The sequence below is a fragment of the Miscanthus floridulus genome, chromosome 1, assembly GCF_019320115.1.
Source record: "Miscanthus floridulus cultivar M001 chromosome 1, ASM1932011v1, whole genome shotgun sequence".
Classification (NCBI taxonomy): domain Eukaryota; kingdom Viridiplantae; phylum Streptophyta; class Magnoliopsida; order Poales; family Poaceae; genus Miscanthus; species Miscanthus floridulus.
Window position 1 is genome coordinate 4,507,545 of NC_089580.1, and position 11,978 is coordinate 4,519,522.

Here is an 11,978-nt window from a genome sequence, read left to right on the forward strand (position 1 = left end):
TGGTGGTAGGAACATATTGTTGCGCTTCACTAATTCTGCCCCATGAATCATAGGGGGTATCATCTGCTGGCAAATCTGTGACTAGTCTACCCTGAGCCTGAAATAGCATGCAAAACCTTAGTTGGTACTGGTAATGGCATACCAGTGAACAGGTACTGGCATGGCATCAACCTGGTATGGGCATATCATGTCTATCTCCCTAGGTCATCATCTGAATCATCCGAATCACTGCTAACTACATCACTGATCCTATTCTCCTCCTCCTGCTCCTCCTTTTCTAGTTCAAACTCATTTACATCGAAGTCATTGCTTATACAACCTACTTGACTTGAATGAAACTGCTCCTGCGTCAACTGACCGTCCAAATCCATGTTACCCTGAGTTGCTTCCCCTTCGACCCCCAATTCTTGCTCATTGCCTCCAACACCATCAATGAACGGCCCGTCCAGGACACCCTGCATCATGTACCCATTCTCCACCACCACCTCAGTCATGGGCACATTGGAACCTTGGAGCACCCTAGTGTAGCGGGACTAGTGAGCAGGGTCGCACAAGGGCATCAGGACATAGTGTGCCCTAGTCTTCCCAGTATCAAACCTCCCCTTCAGTGTGAAATCACCGCCAAACTTTACATTCAAACGGACACAAAGGTCGTTGAAGCTAGGAGGTTCATCAAACCATTCCAATTCTTCTTCCATATCCTCAAACATACTATCTTTTCTCCTAACACTTCCTCCGTAAAAAACTCTAACACAATAATCCATCTACAAAAGTATTTCAAGAAACTTCATTAAGTCATCGAAATCGTCGTACGTACTGTCCATAGTAATATTAATACATATTCTAACTATAACTATACTAACTAATCTAATATTAACATCTATACAAGACTAACTACAACAACTAATTATACTAAATACAATAACTAACTAGACTCACTAACTGTACTAACGAAACTAACTAACTTTACTAACTATACTAACTTACTATACTGCCTATACTAACTAAACTAACTAAACTAACTAACTTTACTAACTATACTGACTATACTTTACTAACTATACTAACTTTACTTATTGTACTAACTTACTATACTAACAATGTCGACTCAATCAACAAATACACTAGAGGAGTACCTCACGGCAGCATGCGCTCGTCCTCACGGCGGCAGCGCGCTAGACCAGGCTGGGAGGCGCGGGCGCTGGCCTTGGCGGCGGCGGCGGGTGGACACGGGATAGAGAGAGGGGTGTGCGGAAGTTGGGAGCGGTGTACAACGGCGGCGCGGCAGTGAGGACGGCGGCGGCAGTGGCGGGCGCGGCAATGAGGGCGGCAACATGGCAGTGAGGGCGGTGGCGGGTGTGGCGGGCCTCCGTGGCACGGCAGGCAGCCGCCGTGCATGGCCGGAGGGCGTGGTGGGCGGCCGACGGGCGTGGCGTGCCGGCATGCCTGGGCGGGGGGGGGGGGGGTGGCGCGGCGGGCGGGCGGCGGCCGTGGCACGTCGGCGTTCATGGCGCGGTCGGCGCGACGGGCGGCGTGCGGACGCGGCGTGCGTGGCGCGCCGGCGTGTGTGGCGCGGCCGGCGCGTGCGGGCGCGGCGGGCTGGCGCGGCAGGCGTCCGGCGTGCGTGGGCGGAGGGCGGTGGCGTGGCGCAGCTGGACTGGGCCGCAGGCCTATATTTGCCTCTACCGCGCCCTGGCGAGTGATGCGTCACTGCCGTGCCTTGATGCGTGGCGCGTCACAGCCACGCCCTGATCGGTGGCGCGGTAGGGCTGGCCACGTCACCGGTCAGTGCCCTGTCGCAGCCACGTAAGCAGCCTCGCCGCGCCCCATGCATGGCGCGGCAGCGTTAATTCATCCGCGTCATGCGAATAGGCAGCGGCCTAAAAGTGTTAGATTTAAAAAAAAAATAAACAGTGTTAGTTTTAAAATTAGTTTAAAAATATGTAAAAAATAAAAAAATTCTCAATCCCAACCGCATCGGCCGTCGCCAAAGCTGAGCACGGACGCTGTAGTAGGTTTGGAAATACAATAGCCATCTTAACTAGGCATGTCATGGTACAACTCTGAAATCTGCATGTTTCTGTTATTTTTTCGCTTCACAGTGAAAATTAACATGATGTCTTGCATGTTTCTAACAGTCAGCTATTAGTATTTCAAATAATCACGTTCAACATGACAGAATCAGTGTGGAGATAGATCCTTTCTTCATCAAAGAGAAATTAGATGATGGCATGCTAGAGCTAAGTCATGTAAATTTGAGTGGTCAAATAGCTGACTGTTTGACAAAAGGCTTAGGACTTACGAGTAAAAGAATATAATTTAGCATAAAATAAGAAGGGAATGACACATATATCTATCACCCATTTTGAGGGGGGTGTTGGGCCATGTTTGTGTAATAATCCCAGCCCAAAACAATATATATGTATATATATCAAGACAAGAAATAAAGGCCCCGTTTGGCCCAATACAATATATATATGTATATATATCACGACAAGAAATAAAGGCCCCGTTTGGCACAGCTATTTTTTTATGTTTTAGCTTCACAAGCAGTTTTTTATGAAGCTGAGCTGTTTTTTACTCCGTTTGACAAAACAGCTTTATAGGAGGACCAAAATGGCAAAATGACTACAATGCCCTTTCCTTTTTCTTTTTTTTTCTATTTCTTCCCATCTCTCGGCGGCCGTGCCTCCACCCTGCGCCGGCGGCCACTTTGGTCCTCATGTGAAGCTGTTTTGCCAAACGGAGTAAAAAAAAAAACAGCTCAGCTTCATCAAAAGAGCTGCTTGTGAAGCTAAAATACAAAAAAAAAGCTTCACTAGTGAAGTTGAGCTGTGCCAAATGGGGCCATAGTGTTTGGCAAAAAAAAACAGCTCATGAAAAATTGTTGTGAGCTGTGCCAAACAGATCCAAAGTGATTCTAGAGTTTTCCCCCAAATTGCACGTGCTCTATCAACGCACTGTTCATTTGGGCTTGTTTGGCTGATAAGTCATGGCTGAAAGTATTGTTGGCTGATTTGGTGCGAGAGAAAAGTACTGTTCGTTGGCTGAAAAAGTACGGCTTATAAGTCAAACAAGCCCAAACGAACATGGCGTAAATTGGTCTGCATTTGTTCTTAAACAGATATCTTTTTTGTTGGAAGTTGCCAGCAAAACAGGGTGACATAATACAGCATGCAACGTGGGACCCTGGAGGTTGAAGTTTAAGCTGAAATCTCGGAAGAGACCTACAGATCCAAATATTAAGGTTGTTCAGTGCATCTTCAAATTAAGGTTCGTCCTTTTCTTATTTGACAGCAAAGGCAGCAGGAAGTTCTGCAAAGCCCAGCCATCCTATTATATCATCCTAATTAATGCACGATCACACCAGGTAGAAATTAAAATTAATAACTAACAATTATGTTATCCATGGCGAATGATGTAGACCGTCATTGTAAGCATCTTGATGTCGTCCTTGGTCAGCTGGAATAGGCAGATGTCGTCGAGTTTGAGGCGGTTGTACGCGGACAAAGCCAAGCCAGCCTTTACTGAACATCTACGCATGCATCTTCACCTTCCATGCCGAGCTCTTCCCGTTCCTCATGAGCGTCGCGGTGTTAGGCTGCTTTGCACAAAAAAAATCATAACATTGTTATATTAGATTGGATGAAGATAAACTTTGCATCAACATTGTAGAGTTTAAAGAGATATACAACTTTGTAGTTAACAACTTTTATGTCGAGATGGTTTACAAGTCCAAATACCGTAACAAACCTGAAATCTCGGAAGAGACCTACAAATCCAAATATAATAACAATATATGGGCAGCTTCGCGCCATTCAGCTATGTTGTCGAAATTTGATTGCTGAATTTGCTGAGCTACATTGAACTGCTCCTGGCCCGAAACAAGCTTCCACACTTCTCGAACGTATGGGCAGTGCAGGACAAGTGAGGTCCGGTCTCCATTAGTCCACCTGCACATATAGCACAATTAACTTGGTGTGGCCACAATAGAAAATATGATTCTAGGGTTATATAGCACACTGAATTAGTGTTTATAAAATTTCGGATTTTTCTTTCATCGACCGCTGAAATTACCTAAAATTCCAGGGTTCAAAATCCGAAATTCCAGGGTTAAAAATTTCACGAATTTCGGTTGCAGCAGTTAAACCTATTAGCAACCAGAAATCTCGGAAGAGACCTACAGATCCAAATATATAACAATATATTGTAACAAAGGATATTCAGTGCATCAAAAAATTAAGGTTCGTCCTTTTCTTATATCACAGCAAAGGCAACATTTAGTATTGCAGCATGAAGTTCTGGAAAGCAGCATTCTATTATTATCCTAATGCCACGATCGAACCAGCTGGTAGAAACTAACAATGTTAGACATGGCGAATGATATAGACCGTCATTGTAAGCATCTTGATGTCGTCCTTGGTCAGCTGGAATAGGCAGATGTCGTCGAGTTTGAGGCGGTTGTCGCGGACAAAGTCACGCCAGCCTTTACTGAACATCTGCGCATGCATCTTCACCTTCCATGCCGCGCTATTCCCGTTCCTCACGAGCGTCACGGTGTGCTCCCCGTGTGGAAGGTACTTGCTGGTGTATTGCTTGCCGAAGTACTGTTTCATTCATGCATACATACATCATACATACATACAATTTGTTAATCAATAGCCACAGGGGGAAAAAAAGGGGTTCTTGAGCTGCTTACTAAGACGCAGGTGCCGTTGACAGCAACACTGGTCTTGTTCATCACTGCCACGTAAATGGGAACTTGACACTGAATGCTGCCAACTATATCTTCAACTTTCTTCCTCTGCTCATCAGCCAAATGAGCATGGGCTGACAGAATGTAAAGACCTGCTTCAGAAGGTCCACCAGAATCGTCTGACTCATCATCAGTCCAATAACCTTTGGAATTAGAAGGTCCCGGATCGGCCGGTTCCTCCTTAACACGCGCTATCGGCGTCACCTCCGCCTTTGCTTTGCCATCAGTTGAGTGCACAATCTTAAGATCATTTGCCTTTGACCTCATTGTTTTGCCTCTACTGGAGCTTGTTCCTCCTGCTGGACTAGGACTGTTTCCATTTTTTTCATCATGTAATAATGTACCAACCTTTGACTGATGAATCAGATGAACCATCAGAGTGAACCTTACGCCAGCAGTCTTCAATGGCTGAAAGATGCAGATGTCACCTTCCTGCACATGGTTGTCTTGCACAAAGTGTGACCAAGGCCCCATTAACATATGGCAACTTTTATCTTTTCTGACGTTAAGCCTGGGATGCCACTTCTTGCTCTTGCCTGGCCGCTGAAGCGTCACGACTTGATTTTTGTGTGGGAAGTGCACGGCTGCATAAGCGCTAGGAATTACCTAATTCCAGATGGGAATGGGATGGATCAGCAAATATGACTCGAATATAGACTATATAAGAGGTTCATACAGCTGAGAGTGAGAGCTGACTAAAAAAGGCTGAACATTTGCAGGATTGGATTAGACCAATTTAATTGACAAAAGAGAAGACAGCAGCTTACGAGATTAGGGCCTCGTGTTTTCACATTGCCGGGCTTCATTAGTGCCACAAATACAGTAGTTTCAGGCTGGATTTGCTTGATAAGTGCATCTACTTGCTCCTCTTGTTCATCAGATAGAATACTCATACATGATAAGACATAATCAGGAGCCGCATTTGTCTTAGGATCATCATCAAAACCTGAAGACCATTGATATTCAGCGGTGCCAGTCAGAATCTGGTCCTGCACATAACTAATATAATTAGTACACAACCAGAATTTGCAACTTCTAGTGACGTGGGGTTTACCTAGTGTTTAGCATTCAATATTTAAGTATGGAATATGGCCTTTTTCCTAACAAATGCCTCCTAGTGAGGATTCCCATGTGCGGATTGGTGGTAGTGTTCTTATAACTACTTATTGTACTAGGAGAACTCCATCATTTTGGTAGTGTAAAAGCCGCTAGGAAAAAACAAACAAACAAATAAAAGGTCTTTTAGATAAATCAAACCAAAGCTCATTGCACACAGGCATATTTAACAAAAAGAAATTATTTTCATGCAGGTATAAGGCAGCCAACAATTATTATAACATAATAACCTGATTCCTCAGACGAAGATGCTGATGTTGTGGTAATCCTTGCAGCTTTTCTACGTTGACTTGGACAATCCCTCTGACAGCTAGAGACTCTCTTACGAACTCTTGATGATTTGTCGGCATGGTCATGGGACCTATCTGAAACATCAACACAATCCGTGTCTCGTTCTTGGATGTTACTAGAACTGATTCTGATCCCATCGCAGGGAAAGACTTTCTCACATCCATCAGGATCGATTATCAGAACCTTAGAACGGGCCTTCTCAATGTGCTGGAACAGCAACGAGTCATTCTCTTCTATGGGATGGGCATCGATAAATGCTTTCCATCCACACTGGGGGAGCGTCTTGTTCATGTACTCCGTGCCCTTGACAGCATAAACACTACCGTCAGGGATTCGATGTCGATGCTCTCTGAGATCTCTCCTCCAAATTGGTTCATGAACCTGGCAGGCATTGTCTGCACCAAGAACAGTGAAACAAATATAATGCATATATCTTTATACAGAGCAATCCAAGCATCAGAGAGCAAGCGTTGTCTAATTATGTTTTCTGTTGCATTGTTTTGCAATTCACTGATGAAAAGTAGGTTTGAAATTCAGGAATGTAATTGATTTCACTTGCTCAATTAATCACGATGTATGGTTCTAGAATCTTTCAGTTCTGTGTAGCACACAGATTCAGTGAAATTTATGGAAAGGGTAGGCAACTATATACTACTACGAAGATTGAAATCTATCTCCAAATGAAACATGGTAGATAATGAAAATGTATCAGGGCAAAGATATTAAACTTATAGGAAGACTCACCATGCTGTGCCTATAATTAGCAGACATGAGCAAGAGGAAAGACGTCATCTTTCCACGCAAATGATCCATGTACCTTTCGCAACAAGCACAAGATTTCTTCACGTGGGAGCCTTGTCCAGCCATGTTCACTGCAATTTGCAGGATATGTCAGATAGAAATTAGAGTCAACAAACTGAACAAATATTCAGTATAACTTGGCGACACCACATTCAAGTTAGAATAGGAGAGAAGATTGCCCTTAACTTAGGACAGATGATTTACGACACAACAAGGGCGGAGCCGAGAAAGAAAAATAAAAGATGACAAAGTGAATGTTCAGCATAAACTTATATTGCAGTTTGGCACTACTACTATGTATATGAGATTTTTTCGGTAATGCTATCCCGCACTCGAGTGTTTCTCTCCCTCTCAACACTCGATTTGTTTTCTTCTGCAAATCCGACGTTTCCCCCCTCTTCTTTTCCAAGTCAGGCGGCCTTAGGAGCTCGGGTGAGGCAGGCCGGCCAGGCGGTGGGGACAGCGGGAGGGCGGCCTTTAGGTCCTGGCAGCGGGGGAGGCGGGGGCACTCATGACCGGAGCTCGCCACGGAAGGAGGAGGGGGATGGAAAGAAGGAGGCCGCCGCGGCTACGCTAGGGTTTCGCCGGAGCTCCGATAAAACCCTAGCACGACAACGGCGGGGCGAGGAGGAAGATGAACGGTGAACAATCGAATCGAGTGTTTTGCCCTCCCCCAAACACTTGAATGTACTTTTCACTGAAGAACGGGTAGGAATCTGCAGAAGATGTCATGATTTGCTTTCCTGGCAACTAGCAGTCCCAAGATACAACACAATAGATGAGCACCGAATTTTAACATTTGTTATATATCCCCACAACCTGAGGAAATGAAATGTCAAATGAATGGTGCAGAGCAATACCTAAGTATCAACCAAGCTTTGCAAACATTCCGTCACACTGGCCAGGATCGCAGCTTCATAGTTGCATTTCTATCTATTCTGTGGAGACAAAAGATAGACAGGAGGCCAGAAGTCGAAAGCGTTTGATGAACTCCCACGCGTGCGTTTTATGTGTGGTCGACTGGTGAGAGTTCGGTGATCAGTTGTGTTGTAATGCAGCGGCCAAGTGCTTGATCTTGTCAAATCAAAAGCTAAAAAATGAATCGAACAAAGATCTAACCAAGCACCGGTCCAAGATCAAACAAAGCACGCATGACGGTATGAGGAGAAACTGACCGTCACTTGCTGCTTCCACGTTGTCGTTCGGCCACTATCGAAATCCGTCTGGCCGTGCGATATGGAGCGAAAGAGGAACGCTCGTCACTGGAAGACAACAAGCGCCATGCGTGCCTCCAGGATGACGACGAATCAGATCTGCGCCGCCGCTCTTGTTGGAGATTCGGACGCGCCAGCAGGCCTCAACAAACGTGACCCTTTTTTTTTCTCTCCCGTAGCGTCGCTTGATCGGTGGCCTTTCTTTTCTTTTCTTCCTATTTTTCCTCTCCTTCCACTTCCGTAATGGCCGTCATTATTTCCTTTACTTCCTAATTCGTAGTGATTCCGTTACTTCCTTTGACTCCTAGATTGGCGCTTGCCTTCCATTCACCGGTGGGAATAATTTTTTCCGTGTGATTTTTCTGTCAGCAATTTTTATTTTCCCGCGGTTTTTATTTTCTTTACGGGGGACGGGTCGCGGTAAATTTCCTTTCTGCGCCAGGTTGCCATGGATAGCAGAGTGGTTTTGGTGCTGCCAATAGACGTTAATAATTCGTATGTTTTAGTTGTATATAATATATATAGATACTAGGTAGCGTGTTCATGTGTTGCTACGGAAGAACTAAATCTTTTGTACTAAAAACACACGGATCGCACGATAAGATAATAATACTGTTAAATTAAATACCGACGTTAAAGTGACATTTAATTCAAAAAGCAAAGTTCGTGAAATTAACACAGTCACTGGAGAGCGCGGCGTCGCAGGCTCACAAACTCTACTCGGCCCCGTTCGGCTTGCTGAATCTTGGCTGAAATTGGCTGAAAAACACTGTTCTGACTGAAATGTTGTGAGAGAAAAACACTGTTCCGGCTGAAAAAAGAAGCCGAACAAGCCGAATATGAGATAAGCCGAACGGAGCTACTGTATAGACTTTTTCGTGATATGGCTAAGATAATATTTTATATCGGCTAGAAAGAATTCTGCGATATCCATTTCTTTCATGCGCCAATAAATCCATGAATAAGTTCCGCTTGCATCTCCATATAATCCTGTACACACAGGTTCGAGTATATATGTAAATATTAGTGCCTGTCACATGGATAATACTGCGTGTCTTAAAAAATCTCTTCATAAAATTTTAAAACAAAGTATAGTTATACTCACCGTATAAATATGTGTGACTTTAGGACTATTTCCACACAGACTATATATTGTAGAATAAGGTATCCACTTGAGTGTCTGTTCCAAGATGATGAATTAGGTGTTGTAATTCTTAATTTCGACACATTTTTCTAGTCAAGGCAACCAATGGTGACACTTTTCTTAGTGGTGCATAACTTTATGGTGCACCTCTTGACTATCTGAGTAAGAACAAGTTAACACTGCAAAGGCTCAGAAAAGCTACTAAGAAGGTCAAGGTTGAGTTTTCCTCCACTATGCATACTAAAACCTATGTCCCCGTTTATCATTGTCGATGCTTTTGATGCAAAGCAATTCAATATTACCATGATCATATATAAGTTTGAGTCTCTTGTGAGCAATCTCACAGAGGGACTCTTATTCTTTATATGATCTGCCTCAAGGATATTGGCAGGACGATGGACCCATGTTGGAATGTCGCACCAAAAAATATCCACGTTTTGTCCACGATTTATTTCTCATAAATACATGCGGGTACTATGATAATACTAACTACACCAAATGAAAGATTAGAGAGAATTTGTATTGCCTCCAGAATGATTTATTTATTAAGTTCTTTGGACTCTACAGGTAGTTTTGAAATATCTGTTTGCATGTCTTACCTCGTATCCTAATTCAAAATTTTGTAGTTTAATTAGAATATGTAGGTGATTGTATATATAATATTCAATACAAGAATAATCTATGCAAGATCTTTGAAAGATTTCTGCAGTGTAAAGACAACTTTGTTTTTCATGCATGCCCATGCTAACGCTACGATAAAAACAAAAAGGACAATATATCAATTAAAAAATAAAAACAAAACTCATGCTCAAAGTCAAAGAGATAAATTATGGATGCTTGAATTTTGTCATCCATTATCTACCTGCGCGTGCCTATAAAATAGACTGAATAAATAATTAAACATAGATAGAAAACTAAATTAATGAAAGGATCATTGCAAGACATCAATCATCTCATAGCTTTCGACAATATCGCAAAGCTACTAAAAACTGTAACCGTGCCCTCACCTCAAACATTGTCCAGATAAATGGATTACAATAAAAGAAATGGATATTAGAGATTTCTTCCTATCAATATAAAACATTATCTGAGCCGCATCACGGAAAGGTCTATAAAGTAGAGTTTATGAGCCTGCGACGCCGCACACTCTGTGACTGTGTTAAATTCATAAACTTTGCTTTTTGGATTAAATGGCACTTTAACGTTGGTATTTAATTTTTATAGTATTGTTATCTTATCGTGCGATCCGTGTGTTTTTAGTATAAATTGTTAGTTATCCCGTAGTAATGCACGGACACGCTACCTAGTATAAATATAAAGAATGAAAAAGATGGCAAGAAAGATTGGCATTAGGCCAACTCCTTTTGATTCTTTACAAACACATCTCAAAGTTAACATGTGGGATGTGGGCTATGGGCATCAAATCAAAACAACAAAAAGAACATGGATTCGACCGTAAGTAGCATTGGCCCTCATTTTTTTTGAAAAAAAGAAAGGTACTGCAGAGTTATATGATTGTCAATCTTATCAGCACTATCAATTTTTGGCAACTATAGAACTCAACCAAGACACCCATTGAAGTGCTACATCCCTAGCTCGCAACCCAATTAAGAGTAAGTTCTCGCAAGCCTAACCCCCCAGCCATTATTAAACTGCATGAAGGGCTCCGAAATGAAGACCACTATTTGAAAAAAGAGTAAATGATTATTGTTTCCTTCCATGCATGATTATTGTTTCCTTCCATGCATGATTATTGTTTCTTTCCATGCATTATTGTTTCCTTCCATGCATGATTATTGTTTACTTTCATGCATAATTATTGTTTCCTTCCATGCATATAGCCTCAGGTGATCCATTTGTTTCCTTCAAAGTAGACGGGGATCACAGGGACGATAGTTTCTTTTTCTATCACGCAGGGTACCGCACGGGGTGGATAGATGGACGAACTAAAACAAATATCGCACCAAAAGATGTCCACGCTTTATTCTTTTTAGTTATAGGAGAGTAGGAGATAGAAGATAGCGAAGAGATATAAATGGAGAAGAGATAAGGGGAGACTAAAGACCAGAAATTACCTACGTAGTTAAACGGGAGGCCGCAATGCAAGGGAAATTATTATGGGAGGCCGTGAGCATCTCTAAGAGTTCCCTAAATTCCTCTCCTAATCCTTGGTTTTTAAAAAGATTAGAAAAAAACTCTCTCCAACAACTCCTAATACTTCTTCCAAAAATTTATGCACTTGGGAAATCTTCCCCCGTTCCGCGTAACTTTATGCGGACGCAACCTCGCATGGATATGGCTTCCCGCTCGGCGTCCTTCTTCTAGCGATTTCTTTTGCCGCGAGTCTCTCCTTCCCGCCGCCACAGAGCCTCGTTAAGTACACGAACGTCTTGCACTCTTGCGCATGTCGCGGAGGCTCGTGAGGTACACCACCGCCTTCCGCTCGCCTCCCAGTGGCCACATGGGTGACAACTTGGCGTCGCGACCCTTGATTCGCGTCCATTTGATCTTCTCTTGGAACGCGATGATGCGGGCACGGACAAGGCCGGAAAGCTATGGAATGTCGCCGGTGGCATGTCACATGCATCCACGTCCTCCCGCAGCTGCTGCCTGGGTGTCTTGTTTTCGGCGACATGGTTGTTGTAGCTCTTCATCT

The 11,978-nt window shown here is 43.3% G+C and overlaps 1 protein-coding gene and 1 long non-coding RNA gene across 3 annotated transcripts; both read right to left on the minus strand.

The window, feature by feature from the left end:
• Nucleotides 1-4,190: 4,190 nt before the first annotated feature.
• On the minus strand, nucleotides 4,191-6,443 carry LOC136510639 (B3 domain-containing protein Os03g0620400-like). 2 transcript variants are annotated; one of them, XM_066505203.1, is made up of 4 exons: nucleotides 6,103-6,443; nucleotides 5,524-5,745; nucleotides 4,700-5,362; nucleotides 4,191-4,607 (listed from the first exon to the last, which is right to left on the minus strand). In XM_066505203.1, the coding sequence occupies exons 1-4, from the start codon at nucleotides 6,325-6,327 to the stop codon at nucleotides 4,368-4,370; spliced, it is 1,350 nt and encodes a 449-aa protein (XP_066361300.1). In that variant the 5' UTR covers nucleotides 6,328-6,443; the 3' UTR covers nucleotides 4,191-4,367. The 2 variants fall into 2 exon arrangements, with proteins under 2 accessions (XP_066361300.1, XP_066361692.1); XM_066505595.1 differs by having other exon boundaries at nucleotides 4,193-4,607; nucleotides 5,524-5,702.
• A 60-nt stretch (nucleotides 6,444-6,503) lies between these two features.
• LOC136513920 (uncharacterized) lies at nucleotides 6,504-8,269 on the minus strand. Its single transcript, XR_010773568.1, has 3 exons — nucleotides 8,140-8,269; nucleotides 6,908-7,035; nucleotides 6,504-6,558 (listed from the first exon to the last, which is right to left on the minus strand). It is a non-coding gene; the product is annotated as an uncharacterized lncRNA (long non-coding RNA).
• Between the last annotated feature and the right edge of the window lie 3,709 nt (nucleotides 8,270-11,978).